Below are 12293 nucleotides of genomic sequence, written 5' to 3' on the forward strand. Positions count from 1 at the left end.
TGAGTGATTACTTCAATAATTCTATTATATTCCAATAAGTAAATAGATAAAATATTTTTATGATATTAAGAATCTAAATAATTTACATACGGTACACATCTCAGTATGTATTCTATTCTAAAAAAGTTAAGGGAATTGAGTTAATATTGAATACACAAGTATCAGTCAATGTTCACGTTCCCAAAAAGCAAACACTAAACAGAATAAACGTATAGTTAGAGGATTTTAATTTCAAGGTTCTGCAAACTGTGACGTTCAAGAAAAACAAATTGAGCTGAATATCTTAGTTAAGCTCAAACAAACATTTGAATTCCGTTTCACAATTACAGAGCAAACGCATCTGAATAACAACATACTGCGTTATCAGTAGCTACAACAAGTAATTCCCATTTGCACTATATAATCTCATACTTATTGTGAGGGTTTTCCCAGATCAAAGCTCTTTCTACTTCTCCACCTTAGCAATTTGATGAAGTTAAGACTTGCACTGAAGATTTTGTCATGATGAAAAACCATTTTGTAGAATATATCAATGGGTAGATCTCCATTTGGATCTGCATATTTCAGAGTTGTCATCGGAGTATACAAAGTGTTGGTCTGATGGCGAAAAGGTGGATTTTCTGCAAGAATTATTTTTACTGTATGCTGTCAAGAATGAGAAATAGAATTGTTAAATAACTTTTACCAAAATAATAAAGAACCTAGTTTTCAGTTAAGCAGAGAAAAAGTGTAAGAAAAAAGAGCTAGAATTATGTAAAACCTTGTATGTAGTTTTATTGGAAGTTAATGAGAAATTTTTCTTAAAATAATTCTGAGGCCATAAGTAGTACTACTTATTTATTCTTAGACCTATTTCTGTTTATCTATACCATGGTGATAGCCCCTTACACTTAAGTATCCTGAATAGTCCTCCAAAATTATGCCAATATGCCCACAATAGGTAGACTCTTTCTTCGCTGGGAAAGGATCAGAACAGTGCACTTCGCAGCAAGATCTGGGAACCTTCAAGTTGGCACTGAAGCTATTTCTTAGCCACAAGCACCTGAAATCATTGTCCCCTTCCACAGCTTGCCTAAACCTGTTTTCCTGCAGGAAGCCCCAAGCACCAAAACCGACATCCATCTATCTTCTATTGTGCCTTGGTGGTCTGGGGTAGCTGAGTGAACTTCCCATTAGTGGAGGGATTACTAGTGAGATGAAGAGGAGAGCGGCTTTAACCAACAGTGTGAACCCTGTTTAGATGCATGGTGACACCGCAGAATGGCCAGACTTCACCAGATGATGTATAAGTGCATGTAATACCTCAGTGGTATTTAAATTATGATTCAAAGTTGTCTTCAATACTTCAAAATGAGCATTCTTTTCATATTCTAAAGGGTTTTGTTTAAAACTCTTGAGATTATTTTGAGTTTTTTAAAAAAATTCTAAATCGTGTAAATTACATGTAATTAAATCTAACATGTCTGCCAAAAAACCCCACCAACCAACCAGTGCATTTGAAAATTACAAGAAAAAAAAAAAAATCAAGAAAAAGAAGATGGAGAATTGTTGATGAGTTACCTCTGCAACATCTTCAGCACTTTGTCCCAGGCTCTGGAAAATCTGCTTGTAATTTTTAAGGTAAATATTAGTAAACATCTCAGCTGTTTCCTCATCTGCAGCTGAAAGATCCATTTTCATCCCATCTTCAAACACTTTTCTCTCAAACTCTGTAACCACTGGGCCTGGTTCAATCAAACTTAACCTGTTCAAAAAGCAAAGACACACTGGTTATTGACTATCCTCCACGGGAAATACACCTCTCCATCCTTCGCAAAAAAGAATATTGAAGAGCTCCGCAGTGCGTACATGTCAGCAAGCACTATTAAACAGTGCATTCTGTAAAGGCAACCTGTATTGTCGCGGACCGCTGGTATCTCGTCTTCAGGAATCACAACCCAAAAGGCCGTTGTGATTCCCCTCGTATACCAGAAGGCTTTATCTCAACTCTTAAGGGTCTCAATCCCAATGGACCCAATCAAAGGCTATCCAACAGAGAGCCTCAACTCACTGCTCTCTCAATCAGAAGGCTATTCAACCAAGAGCTCCAATACACTGCTCTCCAGGGGCTCCTACCACTCCAGTACCCAGGAGGGAAATGCCCCCACTCCTCTCCGGGGGCTCCCTCCTCTCCAATCTCCAGGAGGGAACTGCCCCACTCCCTTCTGGGAGTGCCCCGCCTTTAACCATCCACGAGTCGCGTGGTTCCTGGCTGACCAGCATGACTCACAGCACCTGTCTTGACGAGGCACAGGTGCTTTCTATTTAGCCCATGTAGCAGCCAGAAAACTTCCCCGACACTGTACCACATTACTGCTCTCATGTTCCCACCCATCACATGTAGTAGTAGAAATCTGCACAGCTTAAATATCAGCGAAGTGCTGTAACTTAATTCACAGCAGAAGTGAGTGCGGTTGCCACCTGCTGTCTCACAGCTGTGGAATCTAAGGATGATTTATCCACAAGAACTTATCAAATATTAAGAAAAATAATTAAAGTATGATAAAATTCATTACTTTCCAGACAAAATCCTACATAGATGTCTTTATTATAGCTTTCCCATTATAATACTAGAAGTATCTGAAAGAGAGGGGAGAATTAACCAAACATGGATTTTCTTTGTCAAGCTGTCAGTGTTACGTAATTCAAGATCCCTCCACAATATTATAATAAAATACAACATAAAGAATTTTGCTGTGAGTGGACAGATTTTGTCTGCTGTCAAATCTGGAAATTTTATTTTGCTCAGTAGTATATTACAGCAAATCACTGAAATACAGTTACTGGTCAGTTCTTTCCCAGTTCTTTTCTCAGCCAGTAATTACTCCCAGTCACTATGTTTATCAAAACACTCTTTGGGATGGGACCTCTTCCTAGACTTGAGTTCTAATCAGGCTCTTCTTTAGAACTAAAACAAGCTATTGACCTTGACAGCAGAATTCCAGCTGCTGCTGGAATTAAAGCCTTATCTCTTGCATCACTCTTCACACTGGACCTTAAACTTTTCCCATTCAACTTTCTTTTTAAACCTCCTTTTTGCTGTATCTTATACAATATATTTATTTTACATCCATCCAAACTTTTCAGAGTGGTATGCAAAAATCACAGTGTGGATACCGCTTTGCCTCTGAAATCCTGCAACAGCAGCTGTCTCTTCTCCCACAGCACAAGGGCTAAATGCTTAGGCACACAGAGATGCAATGGGTACTTAACAATTGTTGGATTTCACACAGAAATCCACAGAATAGTAGCAGAATTACATGAAAGTGAATATACATATGAAAAATCAAACTCTGAAGTCCCACAGATGATGAACAGGACCATTCTCTTAAATACTGTCTTAAACATTGAGAAATAGAACACCACATTCTTTCTTCTCACTTTCCTCCCACCTCTTGCCATTATAGGTATTTCACCCTATTCTGTTCTGATGGATTTCCACTTGCTGTCTCTCTATGATGAGCCCTTGAACATTTTTATCTGTGAATTGCCTAAGAAGTTTGTTATCCTTTCTAAAGGAAAATATTACAGGTTGATATTACAATTTCATTCCTATGATATTGTATGCAAGAATCTGTTTTCAGATTACAAGTACAAAAATCTGTATTTAGAAGAGAACATGTTTATTTTAACATCTAGATCTTTTTATTTGCTTATGAAGTGTGAAAAACGTGGACATTTCTACACCTTTTGTGATGTACAGTTTCCATGGGTTCCTCAATCTGTTTCTCCTGGATAGCAGCGAGATTTAAAAATTTGTTTACTACCTCTGAATATATTTACAACTATCTAAAATACAATTTACACCAGTGGATCAATACTTACTGCAGTTTGAACTTGAGCGCTTGTATAGCTAAACTTTCACAGAATCCTTCCACAGCAAACTTAGATGCAGCATAAACATCATTAAATAAGATACCTGATGGTACAAACAAAACATCCTGAGAATGTGATTGTATTCAATATAAAATAGTTTAGTTTTAAAAATTTGCCCAAAATTTCTAGTGTCTTGCTGGCAAAACATTAGAAAAATCCTTGTGTATACTGAATCTAAATACTGATTTTTTGCATATGTTCTCAGAATTGCTCATTCTAGGAAGAGATGCTTGACTAACGCTTCTCCTCTTCCTAGCTGATGCTGTGATCTCTTTGGATGATATTAAATATTTTGTAATCTAAGATACGAAATTGTCTGTGCATACAATCCCATCTGCATTATTTATCAGCAAGACTTTAATAGGCTGTAGATGAACACAGAAGCTGAGTGCAATGCAGGAGATAACGATCATGCAAGAGATCTTGCTTGCATCTGAGTGATTTAGAAAAAGGACTACATCGATCCATTTAGGTGGACGGTAAGCATTGTATTAAACAACTACAACTCCTGCAGTTTGACTTAGGACCCTTGCAAACCAGAATAATCCAGGTAAGATCAATGCCACTGTTGTAATAATCGAAACAACTACAGCTAGACTGGATGGAACACAAGAGCAGGAGCATCATTATCTGTCGCTAAAATTAGACTCTGTGGAATTTTATGAGAGGAGAAACTTTACAAAAAGGTGGTGCAGTTGTCCAGGACGTGATAGGATTTTATTCTGTTATTACTGTGCAGAGTGTAGTAAGCATGTTTGCCTGTCCTCATTATCTTTTCCAAGAGGAAAGAGTAAAGTAGTGCTACAAAGCCCTGTTTTCCAGATAATAAAAATAAAATTATAAACTTTAAAAAAAATAAATAAAAATCATTAGTTTGAGTTAAAAATCTTAAATAAAAAAGTCACTCTGCAGGTTTTGTTGTTAAAACATCTTAAGAGTATACATACTACCTAGATGCATTAAAAACATCAGGTCTAAGTGCTGTGATTTTATAGTTGGAACTTCAGCATTACAGAGCACAATAGTTAGATATGCCATCTCCGACACACTTTTTTTCCAGATAAAAAGAGGTAAGCTTTAGATTTTGCATACTCAACTCTCTAGTTCAAAAAAAAAAAACCAAAAAAAAACCAAAACAACAACTTTGCCTTGTATTCCCATAACACTGCTTATTATAACTATATGCCCGCTCTTTCTCCTCTTCATGTCCGGTAAAATCTCCTTCAGGAGTCGAACCAATCCAAAGAAGTTGGTATCCATCACAGTTTTCATGTCATCTATGGTCTGACATTCAATAGGTCCAATAAGCCCCATTCCAGCATTGCTAACTGCACAAAATGGAAGACAACAATGAGCAATAACCTCCATAAACATTAACTTGTAATCTTCACTGGAAAACATTTGAAAGTAAAATGAGGATTAAGGATTAAATGACCCTTAAATAATCCTTAAAGAAAGGATTAAAAGATGTTATTCTGTCACTAAAGCTTTGCAAAAGCACTTGAAATTTCCGTATTTTTTATTTTTAATTATGCTTTGAATCCAATTTAAAGTATCTGATATTTTGCATTTTAACTAATTTATTTCTGATTAGTCCTTTTTCTTTAAATTATAAAAGGATTACAGGAAAACAAGCCGAGACTGATCTATATTTGTTTATAATTCAGTATAAAGAATTAGAGGCTACAGTCGATATCCATAGGAATGAACAGAAGTCTTCAGTTTATTCCAAAAGATGACAGATCAGGCCGTATTTGGGTCTGCTTTTTGTTTATTTTTTAACATTCATATATTCAATAAAAAACCCCACCAAAACGCACACTTCCATTGATTTTTATTTGTCTTCTGGATACTTGTAAGTGGGGAATGATTGATAGAACTGGCATCCTGGACTAAAACTAGAGAGTCAAATTAGAATATAAGACAGTTTGCAGAAGCAGCTTGTTAAGCAGTGCTTTAATAATTAATCAAAATAAAGGCAGGCCCCAAATTTTCTATTAGAGAAGATTTAATAGTTGGTGGTGTAAGCAATTTCCATCTTACTAATATATTAATATTTATTTTTAGCAACACCGTATGGAAACACTTCTTGTTGAATTATTTGTAAAGTACAATTCTCAATATAAAATGAAAGTACTCTTACTTTCTTTGCATTTCTTCTTTTACTTGCTAATTCCCAAATGCTGTTGCTTTCTCAGTACAGGGAGCTGTTGCCTTCATAGTAAATAGGGCTATGCTTCACCGGTAGGGCAGAAAGACTTGTGCATGAAGATGCCAGTTTAGGCAAAAGTTCTCTTCTCACATTTACTAAAAACTGTATCCTCTTATCCAAGACACTTCTCTGTGATTATGTTTCTCCTTTGTAAACAGGGAAAACAAGCTTCCCTACTCCATAGAAGTACGGTGAGATTTAATCCACTCCTGTCTGCATGAAGCCTTAAGAATCTTGAACAGAATACACTTTATCACTGTTAGTACTTCAGTCTAACTAATGAAATACCCTAATGAAACTTCTCCAGGGTATTTCAGAAGATGTTAAATAGAAAACCAATATCTGTTCATAGCATACACATCCTGTACTTACCTAGGACATCAATCCTTCTGTCAGGAATACTATTCACACAAGTTTTAATAGACTGTTCATCACAGACGTCCAGTTGTTTAATTTCGAGCGTTTTGCCCAGCCTGCGACCTGCCGCTTCCTCGAGTGGCTCTTTCTTGGACAGATTCCGCATTGTGGCATACACTGCAACACACCAGAAGCAACAGTTATCAGAAGTAAAACTTTTTCTGTGGCAGTCTTACTGAGAAGTATTAAAGAACATCGCTTTCATCTCCGTATCTTAAAGATCAGTGATAGAACCAAGATAAAACTTAAAGTACAAAGGATCTATTTTCAACATATGTTGCCACTGATTTCTCAGACTCTGGTTCCGAAATCTTCAAGAAATTCAAAAGGAGAATAAACTGCTATGCACATGAAGAACATGCAGCATATGAAGATATTATCATCAAAACTTTAAATAATGGGTATCAAGTTATATCACAAAATCATTTTTAGGTACCTAAACCTAACTTTAAATTCTAGACAAAATAGAAATTAGTTTTATCATTATTGTGGCCTAAGTACCCAGAAAACTGAATTTGCATCCAAGCAGTCAGCAGTAAAATACTGCAAGATCAAGCATGAGAAACTGAATTACCAAGGATTGCTGTTTGCCTTGCCATCCATTTTCAGTCTTAGTAAATATCCCATTTTTCAGCAGAAAGACAAATCCCAGCCCCTTTGCTCACCTACTGAGCTCACCTACCAACTGCTCACCTCTGCTTATGCCTACACAGGGTTGGAATTATAAAACAGGCTTTAAGGAAAAAATTGCAAATTTAAGAACTGTTTGCCTAAATTCATTTGTTTGGTCCTCAAATGGGCATGCATGTTTCATTAAACAAAGATTTTAATAGCCAGAAGGAAAGCTAACTACAACTGTGATCGTATATCTAAGGTAGCATAACTGCAGACGTTTTCAGATATTTGTTTTTATATTACTTTTTTTTTTAGTAAACTGTTCAGTTCAAGTAGCTGTTCAACTTCAATACAGGTACAGAAATATCATCTGCTTACAGAAAGCAGTGTATTTTCACTGTATTGTATTTTCATGACAGTAGGAGGAGGGAAACTAACAAGAAACAAGTCACCAAACTGAATATAATCACCTGTTAAATCACAGAGGAAAAAATAGTACTGCCTTGCAGAATATATTTTCATAAAGATAAGTAACAGATACATTGTTACCTTTAAATCTTTTCTGTTCATCTTTTGCCATTTTTACAGCTAAGGCCAGTCCAATTCCTGAGGAGCAACCTGTAATGAGGACATTTCTTCTTGCCATTCTTTTCACTGGGTGGTTGAAGCAAGAGTTCTTGTTCAGAGGAGCAACAACCTAAATGTAGCTACAGTATTATGTCACTGGCCTTTAATGCCATCTCCAGCTTTCCTGAGTCAACAAATCTGAAAATGCACACCTGCACCCTACATGATTAAGGGATAATCTCCAACTAGACAAAACCAGAAGCAGATGTTCTTGCATGAGCTTATAATCTGCATTATCAACATGGACTATATTTAATACAAAATTAGATGAAACTTTAAAATGAGACATTTATAAGCTACACGGATTTTTTTTAATAGTGGAATAACCAGTTTGCAAACTATTGGGAGGAAAAGCTTTGCCACAATTACAATCGGTCCGTAGTGTCAAGTACTCCACTCACGTCTATGGAAGATAAACCGCATCCAAAATAGAATCCCACTGCTTACCCCTCTCCTCACTCTTTTGCAACAGAATGACAAATGGATTTCTTCCCTGATGCCTTACTATTGTAAGAGTCCTAATAGGCTTTACGGAAAAAGTAAATTGAAAAATGGGATGTGGATTTGGAAAGAGACAAGTTGTTTAGACAGATTCCTCACATTTCTTTTTGGCATTGTTCCCAACCAAGAATACAGAAAGTAAGCTGGCAGCAAACAACAGCCAGGAAGACAGTGAACAGACCGGACTACATCCTTGCTAACACTGAAATGTCTTTGAATACTTTCTATTCTTCAATTGACAAGTTGAAAAAATAATTAAAAAAAAAAAAATCACAACTAGCATGATGTTTGACTCAGTTTTAGTTTTGGAGAAAATATTCCACCAACTTTGCCTATAAACTCTGAATTAAACAGAGGGACATTTGGACTGGCAATTTGGTGCCTTTATGTTTAACACAGAGTAACTCTAGGCATACTACGTTCAGAAAAAAAATCAGTCTCTTGTAATATTTATAACCCATGCCAAGTGACAGAAAAAGAATCACCTTAATAAGCAATTAGCCTTCTGAACAGCATTCAGCTAACTGCAATGCCATTATACACAGAAAAATGTTTTCCAAGATTCAATAATCCTATGTTAATGCAATGCAGTTCAGAAGAATGAACTTCAGTGTTCCAGGAATTACATAGATGTAAATTGGTTAGTAACTCAAGAATAGGACTCTACAGAAACATTTAACTGAAATTATGATGTTAGGAAAAAAAATGTCCCTCCTTTCCAAAACAAATAAATTCACTTGAACAGTATAACAAGTGGAATCATTAACTTCTCAGGCAAGCAACAAAACAGCAAGACAGCATCTAAAGTTAATGAGAAAATGTAATTATGATTCTACTTATTTATTAGATTTGACCCATGGTTTTACCAGAGTAGTAGTGAGATACACAATTTTAGCACAAATGCTCTTTAGCTGATTCAGATATTAGGCAAACTGCTTTCGCTGCCCAAGCACATTTACATTTAGTGCATGTAGGAGGAGCAAGCAAGGCTTTATGCAACACTACCTTAGTTGAATTCCACTAGTGTTGTGATGCAACAGGAATTACAGATTGGTTATATTTTCTACTTGAAACCCTGGTTTGAAGGGCTTACGTGTTCCTTTGCTTTAAAAAAACCCCAAAAGTCTGAAATTTGATGCATAGATTTCTAGCCTGAAGGAAACTGATATGCCTAAAGAGAGGAAAAAATTAAGGTAGTTTAATATTTTTCAATTATTACACTGGTCAAACTAATTCTAATGTTTTTCATTTACTATTATGTAGAGAAACAAATAACTTGATTTAAAACACACAATATATTTCCATAAGTAAACAATATTTTTTTGCTACATCATAATTTTCACAATAGCAAAATAAATAATCTGAAATACTTTAGATGAGTGTATCTTGACCCTGTCAATGGTAGCAAAACACGTGCCTGGTTTTATATAACCACCTGAAGTAGAACAGCTGCATTTGTGGAACATGTTTGTATAAACAATGAAAAGAGTTTAGCACACTTGCACCTGCAGAGTTGCTAAAATACAACAGATAAGTGTTTTGTGTATTAAAAGTGTCTCAGTCAACAAACCTAACTTAGACCTAATCTTTAAATTGCAATACATTCAATTTTGTTCCTCTGCTTTATGTCAAATAACTTTATCAACTTGATTTTCTGAAATCTGAATCACGTCTTAATGCTTGCATTAATCATACTCAGATTTAGGCCTCTTATATTTGCAGTTTCTCACGCTTATATAAACATAAAAGTGTTAGAAACTGGGTTCACTAGCCATTTGTACTAGCTAGATTATGTAGTACTTTTGGAAAACTGGAAATAAATGTTTTAGAATGCAAAGCTATGATGCCATTTTAATCAAAGGTAATTTTTGTATGGATTTTGGATTAGGAAAAAAAAAAATTCAAGCTTTATGGCCCTGTCCCACACCCCTTTGCATCTGAAAGATACTGCTTGGAGTAAAGCAAGCAGGTTTTGCCAGTGTCTATGATCAAATCAGTATCCTAAAATGTCTTACAAACAGGTCAATTTTAATAAAATATTGTGTCTGCAACATTGTATGTGTACCAAAAAAAAAAAAGAGATAAGATATTCTCAAAGCAAAAATTGTTAATAAGGCAATACCATTATGCTTCTAATTAGAAGTTACATGTGAAACACAAGTACACAGTTTAAAATCCTTGGGAAAAAATGACTGCTGAAATTAATTCCTCAAACTCAGGATACTTAAAAAATAAAATTTATTTCTCAAAAATAAATATCAAGGCAATAATCTCTAAAACAGTTGGAAAAATAAAAAGTTTGTCATTTGTGTAAGTGCAAATAACCACATTCATTATTTACAAATACAATGTTAAAATTGCCTCTTTGAATACACAATTACATTGACAGCAGCAGCATTCCTGGGTTGCTGCTTGTCCAGCTGGCAACATTCCTTCCTTCACAATTCTTGCCCCTGAAAACAAAATATCTGTCATCAGAACCTTCCTTTAAACTTCTGCACTCAATTTACTAAATCCCTTTGTATCAAGATGTTACTTTTCATTATTAAGATTTACCTTACAAATTTAAGAAAACTAGCTGCAGGTCTCAAGTCCATAGCTTCTTTCTCAAATTCTGTCCCCTGACTGAAGTTAATGCATTTTTGTTCACTGTTCTAGTAACTGAAGTGCATTTGCTTTCAAAATTACCATAATTTACAATTTTTTCAACATATATTAAGTGCTAGCAGATATGTAGGATATTTTGAGAAGAAATCTTCATATGCAAATCCCTGTAAAAATTTTATCCAGTTTAAACGAATACTGTCTTTTGAAATAACTCCTCTGTGTAAGGCTGAAGGTTTCACATTGAACTATGCTATTGTGTTTAAGTTCCTAAAAACTTAAGTTTCTAATAATTCAGGAAGTGTTTGTAAAAACCCTATCAACGGTGTCAAGGTATAAAGTATCAAGAGGAAAAAAGTCTATGATTGCTACCAATATAAAGTAAGGAAAATCTTATCAACATTAATGTAATTGTTCTGGATTTTCTACAGTATACAGAAATAAATGCAGCCAAGCACAGTATGTTTGGGGTTTGGGGTTTTTTTGTTCATTTCTAGAGGTATAGCTTCCCCTGCCTCTCTCCTCCTTTAAAAAGCAGGCTTACATGCTGGACCTAATTGACAATTCATTTATAGAAAAAAAACAACAGGAGTATTAGGCGATGAACAAAATGGTCTCTCTAGCACATGATCCACAGCAGCTATGTTTACATTAGCCAGTACTGCGGCACAACAGAGGCCATATCAGCCACTAGTATTTCATAACGTCACATAATACTATGGCTCTTGTTAATTATAAATATAAAAATGATTGTTGTATCTATTCACGTTTAGCTAAGTGCTTATTCTTTATGATGAATGCTATAAATAGAGTACAGAGACATCTGTAAGTAGCATATAATAAGCTTACAGCTAATGAATGAAATATTACAATTTTTTTACTATGTATACTTTTACAAAAACTTTAAAATTACTCTTTTTATTTTTAATCAATCTTTGTAAGCACTAATTTTTTCTTACTAAACTTATCATTTTAAACACAACTTTATTTCTCATTTCAGTAAAGAACTGTCCCCACAAAACATTAACTTGCTGTAAGTCAAATCTGGGTTTTCAGGTTGTTTTTGTTTGTTTTTTAATAAGAGGAAGTTACTTCAAATTTCCCAGAAAAATGAAAAAGACATTCTGAATGTTCAGCAAGATGTTTCCACTTCCTTTATTTGGAATAATTACAATTTCTAATGGTAGCAGAGTGCTGTATTGTTAGATCTTCACTGCAGATTAAAGCAGAGTAAGAACAAAGAATGATTCAACTGAAAAATCTGTGACCTGGTTATTTCATGAGTTCCAAAAGGGCAGAGTGGACCAGAACCGAAATCAACCCTTGCTAACAACTTCCGTGAACTAACTTATTTCCTGTAATAAGCAGGGAAGGTAGCATATTAAGGGGAAAAACAATGAGA

The 12293-nt window shown here is 35.1% G+C and overlaps 1 protein-coding gene across 2 annotated transcripts in view; it reads right to left on the minus strand.

Moving 5' to 3' along the window:
* The window catches only part of LOC104370483 (retinol dehydrogenase 8), a 13758-nt gene continuing 1465 nt past the window's right edge, over window positions 1–12293 (minus strand). The window contains exons 1-6 of one of the 2 annotated variants that reach the window (XM_009988007.2): window positions 7709–8393; window positions 6500–6661; window positions 5064–5243; window positions 3865–3958; window positions 1561–1744; window positions 1–645 (exon numbers count right to left, since the gene is read on the minus strand). In XM_009988007.2, the coding sequence (XP_009986309.1) occupies window positions 412–645; window positions 1561–1744; window positions 3865–3958; window positions 5064–5243; window positions 6500–6661; window positions 7709–7805 (951 nt within the window). In that variant the 5' untranslated portion in view covers window positions 7806–8393 and the 3' untranslated portion in view covers window positions 1–411. Of the gene's footprint in view, window positions 646–1560; window positions 1745–3864; window positions 3959–5063; window positions 5244–6499; window positions 6662–7708; window positions 8394–12293 lie in introns of those variants that run through there. The other variant, XM_086617112.1, reaches the window with a different exon arrangement.

The sequence above is a fragment of the Tauraco erythrolophus genome, chromosome 10 (assembly GCF_009769465.1).
Source record: "Tauraco erythrolophus isolate bTauEry1 chromosome 10, bTauEry1.pri, whole genome shotgun sequence".
Lineage (NCBI taxonomy): Eukaryota > Metazoa > Chordata > Aves > Musophagiformes > Musophagidae > Tauraco > Tauraco erythrolophus.